Source organism: Glandiceps talaboti, chromosome 11, assembly GCF_964340395.1.
Source record: "Glandiceps talaboti chromosome 11, keGlaTala1.1, whole genome shotgun sequence".
NCBI lineage: Eukaryota > Metazoa > Hemichordata > Enteropneusta > Spengelidae > Glandiceps > Glandiceps talaboti.
Genome location: NC_135559.1, coordinates 24,895,317 through 24,911,213, shown reverse-complemented (window position 1 = coordinate 24,911,213; position 15,897 = coordinate 24,895,317). Strand labels below are relative to the sequence as shown.

The following is a 15,897-nucleotide window of genomic DNA, read 5'->3' as shown; positions in this document are numbered from 1 at the left end:
CTTTCAGTGTCTAATTAGGAAATTGTTCAAAGCAAAATGATCACATAGCAGGTGATTTGGGTAAAAAATATCATTTTTGGTCATAAAACTCAAAACGTACTGGGCAGATTAATCAGAAATTTAGGGGAATGTTCTTAGGGGTGTGTAGATTAAGATTTGCTCATCATATGATGTTTCCATAAGTACAAGTAATATGCAAATTAAGAAGGAAGTTGTGTCTTTTTGGTAAAAACTGCGGATGAAATTTTTTTAGGGGATGAAGGGGGACTGCGAAATCAAATTTGACCAAAATAATTTCTCCCCAGGCCAACCATAAATTCTGAACCCAGCCTTAGCAACAATCAAATGCCAGTATATTTTGGTAAAATAATAGTGTCATCTGGTAGGCAAGTGAGTAAACAATCAAAAAAATGTATGCAAACGTGTCTAGCAACAAGTCCATGCTCATAGCTACAGCCAAACAATGATGTATATCGCAAAGATTACAGGGATACATAGGCAAGTGAACAAACAGTCAAAAATGTATGCAAATATGCCTTGCAACAGCCATATGATGATGTATATTGCAAATAACTATCTCTTTCAGTTGATGTCAGTTTCCGCATCCACTATTTCTTTTGTCATTATTTGTACACACATTTAATCCATCTAACTAATCAAGTCGCACATTCATGATCTATCAAAAAAAAAAAGAACCCAGACTGAGTATTAATTCATTTTATCTCCTTTTTACCTCCCGTAAGGGTACGGGAGGTATTAAAAGGGGAAGGTGTGTCTGTGTGTCTGTCTGTCTGTCTGTCTGTGTGTCTGTGTCATCATTTTCTAAAAATCGGCTGGCTCAAAAATATAATCTTTAGGGTAATAGCTAGACCTGATTAGGTTTGGAGCCAGATCTGTTAATGTTTAATTAGAGAAATTTGCATATTAATGAAATCAACTAATTACGCAATATCTTAAGACTGCATACTTCAATTTCAATATAATTTAGTATATTCATTCAACATAACAACATACATTTGTCCTATAAAATTTGTTGATGTATCTTACAGCGTTAATGAATAATTTGCATAATTAATTATTTTTGGTAATTAGGCTATATCTTAAGAATACATACTTCAAATTCAACATAATTTAGTACATACGTTAACCATAAGAAAACACATATGTCCTATCAAGTTTGTTGATGCACCATACAGTGTTAATGAATAATTTGCATAATTAATGATTTTCGGTAATTGGGCTATATCTTAAGACAGCATACTTCAATTTCAATACAATTTAGTACATACGTTTACCATAACAAAGCAGATATGTCCTATAAAATCTTTTATATAGCTTAGTTTTAATGAAAAATTTGCATAATTAATGATTTTAGGTAACTAGGTTGTATCTTAAAAATGCAAGCTTCAAATTTTGTATAATATGATACGTACATCATAATAATATGCACCTGTTCTATGAAGTTTGTTGCTACAACTTTTTCTTTAATGAGTATTTTGAATAATAAATGATATTCAGTAATTAAGCAGTATGATACACTCTTACATACATTAACCTAAGAAAGCACGCTTGTCCAAAAAAGAAAGCCTGCTCCATAGCTTTTTAGTTTAAGGAGTTATTTACATAATTAGTGATTCCCTTACGGGAGGCATTCAGTTTAAATCTGGTATTGTATATTCTACATCACTTGTTTATTATTGCTACTTATTCACTGTTGGAAGACGAGCTCCCTATGTGTTTTGGCTACTGTGGAATCCCAGTAGACAAGGTTAAAGAAATGTCTATATGCTATTTTTTGCCATATTTCCAAGGCCCCCTAGCTTACTCTCAGATATATGATCTGAGGCTTACTGAACATTGTTGGTTAAAGGTAAAATGCCTGTCTGTCTGTCAGTCTTGTAGATGATGAGAGTGATTTTGAAATTGAGCTTTAACGGGGATGAAATTTGGTTATGATTTTGAAAGTGTTACTGTTAGTCTGCAAATCATGAGTGTATCATACTTATGTAATTGGCCCTAGCAACCATGACCACGCCATTAGCAACAACCAAATGGCAGTATATGTTGATTAAATAACAACATCATCTGGTAGGCAAGTGAGTAACCATTCAAAAAATGTACTCAAATGTCCTTAGCAACCATGATCATGCCCATAGCAACAGTCAAACGGTGGTGTATTTCACTAAGATAACAGGGACAAGTGAACAAACATTCAAAAACTATGCAAAAATGCCTAGCAACAAGACCATGTCCATGGCAACAGCCAAATGATCACAGATATTGCAAAGATAACAGGGATTAATAGGCAAATGAATAAACATTCAAGAAATGTATGTAAATGTGCCTAGCAATAAGACCATGCCCATAGCAACAGCCAAATGAACGTGCATATTAGGCATGTAGGGTTTGTGTCTTGTGACCATTATGACAAATGGCGGCCATATTTATCCAAAAAAAATCACATTTTTTCTTCTGTAAGGAAGAGATATATTTATGGGTGGAAGTCTTTGTGTCTGTGTCATCATTTTCTCCATAACAGCTTACTCAATTCAAACGAGATTTTGAAGACGTATTCCGCAGGGTAATGGCAAGACTTGATTAGGCTTTGGTAAAAATCTTGTGAATATTAATGAGCAATTTACGTAATTAATGATTTTCGGTAATTAGGCTATATCTAAAGAATGCACGCTTCAAATTCATTATAACTTGGTACACACATTTACAATACCAAAGCGCACCTGTCCCAAAATTATTACTAATGTACCTTTTAGTTTTAATAAGTTATTGGCATATTTTCGATTAGCCACAAAAAAGAATAAAAATAGTTTCTCGTCAGGAAATGTCGTCTAAAGTGGTGCGACTTTATCACCATTTTCTAAAACACGACTGGCTCAATTCAAACAAAATTTATTGCATGTGTTCTGTAGGGCAGTGACAAGAACTGAATAGGTTTCAGTAAACATCCAAGAATATTAACGAGACATTTACATAATTAATGGTTTTCGGTAATTAGGCTATATCTCAAGAATGCACACTTCAAATTCAATATACATGCATTTGCGATACCAAAGCGCACTTGTCCTGAAAATATTATTGATGTAGCTTTTAGTTTTAATAAACTATTGGCATATTTTTGTAGGCCATTAAAAGGGAAAAAATAGTTTTTCGTCAGGAAATGTTGTCTAAAGTGGTACGACGATGCGCTTATTTTTTTTTTTACATTCTCAACAAATGTCACAGTACATGTTGTGGTTGGCCAGGAGATCACTAACAGCAATGAGCAAATAGCAATCAATGAGAAAAAATAACTTATTACATATGTTCTGTTGTATTCCAACAATTGTCTGTAGGAACGACAATCTCAAAACTTTGCCCTTACGGAAGACATTCAGTTTACATCTGGTATCTCATATCTCCAAAGGATTGATACATACGGACACTACTTTAAAGGGGAATGTCATTTTTTCATAAAGTATGGCATCTGGAGATTCATCTCATGATTTTACATCACCAAAAATTTCTTGCAATTTCAGAAAAACATCAAGTTGATTCTATTGCAATCAATCGACTTACCTGATGCATAACAATGAGGCTATATTTGCATACTCAACTCCTGTAGGCAAGAATTCTTTGGTCTTTGGATGACATTGCCCTATCACTGATACTACCTCTCCTAGCCAGTTCTTATTTGCCTAGCACTCTGTACGCATTGTACAGATGCACCACCTTTGCAGGTATTTCCATTCTTTCCTGTCCCTTTGGACATTGCTCTATTTTTGAGGTGACATTATGGTTTTGACCCTTTTAGTTGTACACCAGGTCATTTTATCTGTCATACTTTAACGTATAACATGTTGTCGGTCGGAATTTCCAGTTTGTCAACTCGGCATATTCTACAACTGGAACTACCGTTCTCGTGTTTTCTAGTGTACTTTCTTTTAGAATTCTATGAACATGGATGAAAGTTCTACAACAGAGACCTCTGGGGACCCTGTTTTATGCACTTAGTGCTACAAAACGATGGCCCCTAACAGTGGACACAAGGTATGTGAAGCTTGCGTTGGCATGACCCAACAACAAACTGTGCCGAAACCAGTGACAACCCATAGTTAGTCAAGGAATTATAGCATAAATACAAGTAAGTCCACCTCGAAAGGTAATAGTACCAAGTCGTCCGACATTTTGTCCAGGCAGGATTTGGATATACTATTCTTAATGAACGTTTTGATAATTTTTCTCAACAAATGGCAAATCAGTTAGAAAATTTGTTTGGAAAATGTACCCAGAATCTGCTGAGTGAGGGCGCTGTAGCTCATCATAATAGCACTACTAATAGCTACTCAGCCTACTATGGTTCCCGAGATCGGTGTCATTCCTAGTTCAGCTAAACGTTTTGATAGATCCGATGGGGTATCTCTCTATGCTGGGAATGAGTTTGATGAGACCACAAACCTCCCACAGCAGGAGTTACCATTTAGACATCCTTATCCTTATGGGGATTCCTCACATAGTATAAAGGCTCCTGAGGATCGTTCTATTTCAGACAGTGAGTCAGTTTCAACTGTTCACAGTGTTTCTGAGGGTGATGGCTCTGCAGGGAAATGCACCAGTATTTTAAATCTCATTTCTATGGAACTCAGGCTGTGAGACTACTAAGGAGGATAGTACTGTTCGTCCCTCCTATGTCAATACAGTTGAGGACAAGTCACAATTGCCTCCAAGACTGCCTATTGAAGGTGAGTTGGTTAAAACATGGCAGAGTATGGAGAAACGATTACCTTGTATCCCTAGATACAGGAAGTCTACTGACAGTGTTTTCAGATTGTTAGATAAAGACTTTGAGGAGTTCTCTAGATTTCCCAGTGTGGAACCATTGATTCACACTAAAATAAAGTCTGATCAGATATTCAATGCTTCAACTAAGGTTGCAGACAAAGCAGAAACAGGGATAACAGTACTAGAAAGAGCACTTCGTGTACAATTATGCTGACTGTCACATTCTCTTATCACAACGGCTTTTATTAACAAAGCAATGACAGCAGGCTCTGGTATTTCTGACCAAAGCGCTACAAGGCAGTGTCTATTTCTTAACCCACGATATTATGTCAGCCACAGACCAAAACATCTGGGCAATTGCACTTGCTATTCATGCTAGATGGGAGATATTTTTAGACCAGATGACTTTCCCACTTCTGTTACAAGACAAGTCAAACTTCCTATATGTGGTGACAAGTTGCTTAGGGACTGGTCAGTTTTTCCAGCCGGGGGGGGGGGGGGGGGGGGGGGTGCGGTGGATCAAAAACAGAAAACGGAATTCGGTGGATTCTTTAATCGGGCCGACAAAAAGTTACTGACCCCATCTGTAAGACCCAAAACAGGCTACCCCCCCCCCCCCCCCCATCACTTGATACTAAAACAAGACCCCCCCCCCCCCATATGATATTCACATGACAGGTATTTTTTGATCGTGACTATCTTGCATCTACTTTATACAAGATCCCAGGTTAGCACTATCGTAATTATAATTATTGACTACACAGGGGATTATCACTATCGTAATTATAATTATTGACTACACAGGGTAAATATATTCAAAAGGAGTTTAAAAGCATCTTGACAGTGAAAGGTAGGGGAAAGCTTGAGAAGGGGAATATGTACATCTCTTATTAGGGGGGTCCTAGATCTCCCCTAGAATCCCTGGAGATTTTTAACTCTGAAAAGTCAATTTTTAGACTATTCAGACCCTTTCAGACAATAATTTCCAAGCTTTACAAGACAGCACCAATATGTAAAAAGCAACTACATAGGGTTGAAATATTTTTGAAATATACTTTGATAGCATCTTGACAGTAAGAGGTAGGGGGAGGAGCTTGAGACTGGAATGTGTACACCTCATGTGGGGGTCCGAGGGGTCTCCCTCTAGAAGCACCCTGGAGGATTTTTACTCTTAAAGCCAATATTTAGGCTATTCAGACCCTTTCAAGCAATAACTTAATCCATGCTTTACAAGACAGCACTATCAAGTATCAGAAACTATTCTTTATAACTTACATAGGGTTGAAATATGTTCTTAAAATGTTAAATGGCATCATTATATACATGTAGTAAAGGCCAGCACATCTAATGGTAGTATCATTAATATTGCATGTATATAGTAAAGTCACCGGTATGTTAGAGAACTTTATGTGTCAAATCTAGTGTATAATAGAAACAGGAATCTGATTAGATGTGGTGATTTGTAGTGGCGATAACATGTAGTGTCCAAAATAGAAAGTGTTTTAATCCCTTCTGAAGTGTTAACATAGTGATGAGTACAACAATTTAGATTATTATATAACTTCTTTTATAAACTATCTAATATCAACAAGGTAGCAAGAAAAATAAGTACAAGTACTGCCCTACTGCGTAGAATACATTGTTACTTGCCGACTGAAACTCGTATAATGTTTTACAAAGCTTTCATCCAACCATACATTGACTACTGTAATACTGTCTGGGGTAATTCTTGCAATATTGTATGAATTACAGTTTTGCAAAAAGTGACTCTCAGATTGATTATGGATGCCCCCAGAGCTGCTCCGTCTGCCCCACTTGTTAATGGATGCAGAGTTATGACCGCACAAGAAATAGTTAAGTACAGAACCAGTTGCCTTGTTTACAAAACACTTGACACCTCAATATATTTCAGACATGTTTACAAGGATCAATAATGTATCATCCCGCAATACCAGACTCAGCAGCCAAAACAATGTCCTATATGTCCCCACCATGACAATCAAATTAATGACAATGTCCAGAGCATTAAGACATGCTGATGCAATCACTTTTAATAAGCTTACCGAAAAAGTTAAGAGTTCATCATCTTTAAGCGTTTTTAAGACTAATTTTATAGAAGCATATTTTAAATGAGTTTTATTGTTTCCTGCATATTGTATTTAATTTGTTTATGATTCCTGCATATTGTATTTAATTTGTTTATGATTCCTGCATATTGTATTTAATTTGTTTATGATTCCTGCATATTGTATTTAATTTGTTTATGATTCCTGCATATTGTATTTAATTTGTTTATGATTCCTGCATATTGTATTTAATTTGTTTATGATTCCTGCATATTGTTTATTGTATTTGTCTTATTTGTATTTCTGTGTGTGTTTTAACTTATCCTGTTTTGCTGTCTTTAGAGAGCCCTGGGGAAGACTAGCTTTTAGCTAACCAGGTTATCTGTATGATATTCAACCCTCTTTAAATAAAGTTTATTAAAATTAAGAAAAATGAAAATATGAAGATTACCATTACAAAATTTTCAAGTTCACTTTTGCCCCAAAGTGCAATATAAGTAAAGCATTAATTGTGAAACAGCCAAGCATTATATGACATGATCTGTAACTAGTGTGGTAGCTAGGTAATACATGTATATGTATATGATATGATATGATTTTATTTGGGTGAAAATTTATACAAGTACATATTATTAAAATACAAGGATAAAAAATCACCGAGGATAACACATAAAAGTATTTTTAAAAACATTTATTTCCAATGTGGTCCTCATAGGGGTATTCAAAATGCCATGGCAACAATGTTACAACAACAACAAATGAACAAACAAACAAACAAAATAAAAATAATATTAAATGTATTACAGATGACAGAGCACAAAAAAAAAAAAAAATTATAAAATACACAGACTACACCCACAATTTAAAAAAGGAAGGACTAAAAAGTTACAAAATATTATGTTCTTTAACCTCTAATTTGTTCCATAGAAAAGATTTGACATGGTTTTTAAAACTATTTTTTGTATGAGATTGTTTCACTGAGAGTGGGAGACTATTCCAAAGACCAATGCCTGTGTAAGCGAACGAACTCTTACCCATACCACTGACTCTTGGAACTACACATGACAGTTCACTCGCTCTTCTATATGTATAGTTATGTTTGAACTAATAAGTAATATTAAAGAATTCATGTAAAAAACCGGGACAAGAACAAATATCTACATGTACCACATTTCAGACAAGGCTGTATGCCATTGTGTAGAAAAGATTTTTTTCTTCCATCACAATCCAAAACACAATGACCCCCCCCCCCCCCTCCATCCACAATTTTCAAAACAGCATGACCCCCTCCCCCCTACTGCCAATTTCAAAAACAGGATGACACCCCCCCCCCCCCCAACAAATCCACTGCCCCTCCCCAGGCCAAAGAAATGTTCTGTAATGGTCATATGTTCTATAAATGTTCTATCATGGTCATAATCCTTCATGTTAAAACTGCATTTATTGCATGGCCATGTATGATCATGTTTTGACCATGGTCACACTTGGTAAAATTAAAAATCAGACGTTATGACCATGGTCAACCATGTTCTGCAATGGTCATGGGGTTGGTGCTCAAATGAAAATGGAAGTGACCATGGTCGACCATGGTCACCATTGCTTAGATCTCACCGTGGTCTTAACAAAATTCTAAACCACAGTTGGGCACAGTTAACCATGGTCAACCATGAAAAACCCGGTTACCATGGTTTACATGAAAGCGGGAGTTAAGTGTGACTGTACTGTGCATGCACTCATATGCACAATGTACATTAATAAGATGATATTTTAAATAAAAAAATTTTACATGACTATTGGGTTATTTTGAAGTTGTTAGCTTATATTAGAATATTCATCATGACAATTGGATTGTGTCCGATAATTTGGTCAGTCTGTACATGCTAGACCATGGTCGACCCATACTAGACTGTGGTCAACCATGGTCTGTACTATTAAACCATGGTTGACCATGGTCTATACCTACTAGACCATGGTCAACCATGGTCTATACCTACTAGACCATGGTCAACCATGGTAGAGATGATGGCAAGTCATCAAGACCCTGGTTATACATTTTAGACCTTGGTCAGTAAACCCTGACCATGGTCTGATACCATGGCAGACCGTGGTAGTTCATGGTCAACCATCAAATACCATGGTGACCATGGTAGACCAAGGTTGCTTTTTTGCAGGGGTTGTTATGATAACTATTGAGATTTTGCCCATGATTGGGAGTTAAACCATATCAAAATTAGTGCAGGTTACTCACAGTCAAAGGGCCAGGTCGAAAATAGTAACATCTGTAAAAAGGCTAATGATGAAAGCATACAAAAGTGGTCAAGATCCTTTTACATATCCTTGTTAGAGTTCCGTAACACACCATTGGATGGAACTGATGGATTCTTCCCTAGTTAGTTGCTAAAAAGCAGAATTCTAAAATCAAGACTTCCAACCACAGAAAACTTGATCAAACCACACATTGTTCCCCCAGTGCTCAGTAAATTGAAGGCCAGACAATACTGCTCTGACCACACAGCTAGTCATAACATCCCTCAGCCCATTGCTGGTCTACCAGTCAGATTTTGTAACCCTAGAAATGAATGGGAATACAGAGTAATAAAGGAAACATGCCACAACCTAGATGTGTACTAGTTGAGACACCATCTGGTAAAATGTAGAAAAGAAATCATAGACATGTGTACCCAACACGTGAGGACCCACCACTGGTAGAGTTACCTGTTGATGATGGTGACCCACCAGAACAAGCTGGTAAAACCATTTCAGACCACAGTCATCACATGACTGAACCTAAATTGTCAAGTAGCCCATATGTATCAGTTGATCCAACAAAAGCAGTTCCCTTGACAAAATATGAACACATTAAGGTCCAACAGGATATCACTACTGGTAGTGGCAGAGTGTCCAAAGGAAAAAACATTCAAAAAACATATTCAGTATTGAAATAACCAAAAATCACCATAGTGCATAAGCACAACTGTGATATGCATTGCGAATTTCAATCAAACCTGGCACAAATGTCAGATACAGTTGTCCACATATATTGCTTTGTTGACCTTCATGATCATGGCTGATTGACAGTCACATTTGTCATAAACAATTCAGAATAGGAATTATTGAGTTGAAATGTTGGGGGGGGGGGGGCTTACTGGTCTTAGACGTCTTAGACAAAGACTTAAAAATCTTATTTGGAGCATTGCGTAGCCAATGATACAATGTCACTGTCATGATGATGAATGAGCAGGGTATCAATCAATTTGTCAGTGAATTCATTCAACTTGGGTTGTGTGTAGTATAGTCATTCACCTGCTAACTATATTGATACATTGATTATTCTGTATACTTGGCTAGGTAGCTGAATTGATAGCTCCAGTACAAAGAACAATCTATGGCAAGGTAATTATGGGATCACCATATACAGTTTTATCTTTGTCTATTGTATTTTATGTCAATGATTTGTTTTCAGAGCCCCACAAAAGCACACAATTTATGTAGGGCAACCAAATTTATTTTATGTTTTTCAATGTGGGATATCTCATTTGAAGCAAAGTTTTATTTACTTATAAAACATATCAGTAGTAAATACACAACCTGTTATCATTTCAGGCGAGAAAGTTTTTGAAATTTGGTAAGAAGTGCGAAGAATAGGCTCAGCAATCGCATTAATGCCAGACCCCCTCTGCCTAAATGAACGAAATCATTTATTGTCATATTGGGTTTGTGTGACATTGTATGATCTTTGCTTAGAAAGTCACCATTATTAACATCTGACTAGGTGAGTCAGAAGATAACCATGCAGGATAAAGATGCACATAAAACTCAAGATATGGGCAGAATTACATGCAATATTTAATGCAATACACTGCACAAGGTGATCAGCATAAATTGACGTTGTCCATGAGATTTGCACTGGTAATTTGTTTTCTTACCATGGTTAATGTCTGACAAACATCTTTAAATTTGATTCACAGCCTTCTCTTCAATTCTCTTCATAGGTGTTTGACATTGTGTCTGTCCAAAAACCCATTAATATAGCATATACTCCTACAAAGTTAGGATTTCACATGGACTTGGTTTATTATGAATCGCCACCTGGTTTACAGTTACTCCATGCTCTGAGGTAAGGTTAAACATTTATTAATTTTAAACAGATTTATGTTTTCTGTCCTTTTAGTACAATTGAACTGAAACAATATTAGGGATTGTGTGTGTGTATGTGTGTGTTTTAACCAATTAAAAGTCAAAAGTGTCAGACCGATTGTTTTGGTTTTTGAAAGGTTCAATTGTCCCAACAGGCACTGCCCAGAGGGAACTTATACATTGGGTTCCATCCGTGCATGTGTCTGTGCATGCGTGCGTGCATTCGTTCACCCTCGTATCTCTGGCATGCACCAACTGATTTCAACCAAACCTGGCATAAAGGTAGCATACTATGTGAAACATGTGCGTGCCATTTTTTTTTACTAAAGTTCATCTGGAGAAGATACAGGCTTCTTGGTACACCCTACACTTTATGGAGTAAAGGAGGAATCTTCGTCAGCAACAAAAACAACTGGACCTGTTATTCTCATTGACAAGGACATTTTTAGCAAACTGAACTGATAAGGTTCAGTAATGCTATAGGCATTGCAAAGTGTCTGTCTAGTTGTGTGTATACAACTTAAAGTCAAAAACTACTGGACCAATTGCCATGATATTTGATGGGTATACAGTAAACCTGGAAATTTTCACTAAAGAGTTATTTTCGCTAGAAAACAAAATGCAAAAATAAGTAGTGACTACAACACCTTTTGTACTTGAACACAATGTACCAGTCTGCTAATTAGTGAAAATTAATTGAGATCTTGTTTGAGACTGTATTATTGCAAAATTTTTGAAATAGTGAAAATATCTAGGTTTACAGTACTATTACCTTGTTAAAAAGGGATGTTTCAAAGTCTTCCAAGAATCCTTGCCCATCAGACTGGCAAAATAACTGTTTTAAGACTGCTAGGATGTCTAGTCGGTTAATTGTTCAAATCAAAATGATCTTACCACCAGTGTGTGATTTAGGTAAAAAATACATATTCAACCCTTTCACCACCGATTCCTGCTATTGTGGGAATGCCAAAGTTCATTCACCAACTCACAGTTGGGCCGTTTAATGGCAGCTATTGCAGCAAAAATTACTGCCATAACTGCCATTTTGAATGCATGACTGTCTATGGTTATGTATGATCCATCCAAATGATAAGTGACCGTAATTTTAATGTCCGTTCTTTTGCTGACAAAATTGAAATTAATAAGAAGAAGTAATAAACTGCTCTCATAGCATCATCTACAATATAAATTAAGGTACTGTCCAAAGAAATTTCCACTGAATTTGACTAGAAATACATGGTTGAATACATATACACTGTAGTTGACCATGGGAATAGTGTATACGCTAAAGACATAAACTCTACTTGATCCCCCAACAGCAAATCTAACAGTTGCCTGAGTGAAAGTTGGCAAATTACGCATTTTGTTGCCATTGTCAACGCCCATATTTCCACCTTTGGGTTATTTTTAGCAATATTATAATTATTTTGGATTTTCTTTTTGGTACTGTTTGATAATGACGTTCATACAAGCTCACAGTAGAAAGGTCACTTCACTGGAGGAAAAATTACGCACGATCATAGTTGTTTTCTGATTGGGTTTTTACGTGATTTAACCATTTTTTGACGTCAAATTCAAATTTCATCATGACCAAAGCAAAAGTTGTCTTCCCTAACATCGTTTATGATGTAAATAAAGGTGGTGTTTGGAAAAAATCCTGTTCAATTTTGACTAGGATTACATTGTTTAATACAAGTAGATGACTGACTGAACTTGATGTAGTTTATGTATATGTCACCCTTCTTTGCCTGTCTAATGCATATAAAATGCCCTGAAGTGGTGCAAACTAAATTTATTCTAAAAGGGGCTTTAAATTCGCTGGCACAGAGGTTGGTTTCTTTTATGATATAGGACTTGTTCTGGGGAAAGGGGATAATGACTCTCACAAAGACACAGGTTAATAAAATATAAATGTATCTTATTAACAAACAAGACATCAACCAATGGTTGATATGCAAAACAACAACTTTGATAAACAACAGTCTTAGTATACAACAGTATTTCTCAACAGACTTCTCCACTTTTGTAAGACTTCAACCCAAATTGTATATCCATGAGAAACAAAGCTGTACTTATACGATCTGACAATCCTCATCCATTGCATAATAATTTTATTAAGACTAGGACCAGCATCAGATACCACTCAATTCAATGTCACACAAACAGATTTCGAAACACATTTGTGCCTTCAGCTATCAGAATGCTCAATCAATTGTCTACTAGGTAGACCTGCCTGTTGTTCATACAACGTGTGTAATGTGATATTGTACGTGTTTTGTTGGAATTTTATAATTATACTTTTTATATTTTGCATTGCTTAATCGGTATTTAATCGGAATGGTGCAGTGTTGTATTTATTTTGTTGTAATTTGGGGAACCAAGTCACATTTCCAATTTTTTATTGGACAAATAAAGTTTATTGTTATTATTATTAGTAGTAGTAGTAGTAGTATTAGTATTATTATTATTATTATTATTATTACAAGTGAAGGGGTTTAAATATTATATAATAATAAAGCATTGTGTGAGAGACAATTTAGAGGAATGGTGCCTTTTGGTCCTATTGTCAATAAAATGTATCCGTTTGAGCATATATTTGCTATGCCTGCTCATATTTGTTTGAGGGCGCCCTTTCACAACTTTATCTGTACATACTTAATTCAGCATTCAATTTGTGAGAGTCTAAGTGTGACCTTTTTTTTGTTTCTCATCTCCAGTGGAATAATCAGGTGGGGCGGGCGGGTGAAATAAAAAAAAAGGGGGCAAGGAAAAAATCTGTATTTTTTCAGTTCTACTCTCTGTCCTTTCTGTCTCTGTACAACTTCTCTTCTCTTCTCTTTATTGAACTCCTTCTTTCCTTCATTTTAGCAAGGTTGACAAGTCCGTAGAACAACTTTGTAAGAAGATGAATACTTATCATCCTGATGGGTGTATATCTGTAGCCATGAAATATTGTATGATTTTATCAGGAGTACTAATACATTCGTCCTATTAATTAAAGTGGCATTGACATCGCTTATAATTGTTTCAAGTTATCCAATTTAAACTTTAGTATGTAACTTTTTGAAAAACTTGCGTGATTGAGGAATGTTCATTTATATATATCATTACTTCTATGAAACATTTTTCTTTGGGTTACCATGGCAACAGATGTTCCTAAAATGATAACTATTTTTGAACTCGGCATAACAAACTACTCAAGATAGGGTGGTCAATATGCAAATAAACTATGTTATAATTAAATTTATCATGTTATTTTCCAGATATGTAGGTGTTTAACCAACACAACATTTTTTACTCTACTCTATGTTTCGATGGAAACAGCTGTTCTATTTTAGGCAATTTGTGTTACAACAGATAGCCCCATGTCAAATATGTCAAAAACAAGGAAATTCTTTCACTAATTTTCATTTCTTTCCATGTTTTTTGTCAAATTTTGGAAAAATCATCCATATATTATGGTGATTTTGGTTACCATGGCAATGGATGTTAATAAAATGACCCTTTTTTTGAACTCAGCATAAAAAACTACCCCAGGTAGGGTGGTTAATCAAATAAACTCTATTATTACAAAAATTATTATTATTGTATAATATTATTTAATTATTATTTGAAAATTTATTTATTTTTGGTTTATACATAATATTTTCCAAAGCCTGAACATTTCACTCCTCCATGCATCCAGCTTACAAACTCTCATGTGCACAGACATATCAGAGATGTTTCAAATATGCTCACAGGAAATGCCAGGGGATGTATGTCATCACCACATCATTATGTAAGGGGAGCACAGGAAATTGTCAATGTTTGCAAATACTTAGTCAAATAGAACAGTCACCTTGCCATCCAATGATTTTAAGACCGACTAATTGCTATGCATAACATGCCCATTTAGGCTCCTTTATTGACATTATCTAACACATGTTTCAAGCCTCAGTCTAGTTCAAGCGGAGTGTGGAGAACATTGCTAATTTTGTCTCTGCCTCCCGAGTCAATTCATTTGGTAACCTTCAATGAACTCCGTACGTATACACTGTACTGTGTATGTTACATGTAACCCTCAGACGATTAGCTCCATCAGCTCCCAGCCGATAACGAGCTCACTTTCAACTTTAACTCCGGCATCCTCAACAGAGTCACAGAAATCGCAATGCCACCAGTGAGGGCCTACCTGCCGGGACCTCCCCAGGTAGCCTATACTCCTTACACCTGCTGGTGATCTTCCCAGCTGCAAGTGGTGCTGAGTAGCCCCCACGATAGCCAAAGTTTGTGTTTTGTGTTTCGTTTATTGATTATTAACAGTTAGTTTGTTACCAGGACATTAAAGCTCAAGTTTTTCTAGACATACTTGCCTTTCACTACTTCATTCTACATTAACACAGAGACAGTAACAGGTACCCAATATGTGGGTATAAATATAAGTTACAGTTCTTAACTCAGTTGAGACTCAAATAAAACAGTTTATGATTGTCAGTACACGTTGTAATAGCCAACACACAAATACCACTACTGATAACTTCTCAATGGCGATGCTGGCTTCCCTCTTTCAAAAGGACTAGGGGTTGCTTCGACTGAAGTACAAGTTGGAAATCTCTTTTCAACAATGCAAATATTGAAATATTCAAAATAAGTATAGTTCGTCAATGATGCTGTGCTTATCGTCTACATGAATGAAGTTCTCTAGTCTCATTCACTGTTGTCCTGCCATTCGTCAGAGACAGCACAGTCAAAGTTCAGCAAAGCTCACACTTTTCTCTCACTCTTCTTCACTACTTGTCATTCCTTCTTCACACAACAGAGTGCAACATCGCTGTCTCACTCTCTGTATCTTTGGACAAAATACACTCTATCTATATTTATTACTGACAGGGATAACACAGTTCAGTCTTTCCTTCTAGTCTTGAACTTCATCCCATCC

At 36.0% G+C, this 15,897-nt stretch overlaps 1 protein-coding gene across 1 annotated transcript in view; it reads left to right on the top strand.

Moving 5' to 3' along the window:
- The window catches only part of LOC144442505 (gamma-butyrobetaine dioxygenase-like), a 161,620-nt gene that overhangs the window by 108,434 nt on the left and 37,289 nt on the right, over positions 1 to 15,897 (top strand). The window contains exons 8-9 of the mRNA XM_078131866.1: positions 10,191 to 10,235; positions 10,835 to 10,959. Of these exons, the coding sequence (XP_077987992.1) occupies positions 10,191 to 10,235; positions 10,835 to 10,959 (170 nt within the window). The remainder of the gene's footprint in view (positions 1 to 10,190; positions 10,236 to 10,834; positions 10,960 to 15,897) is intronic.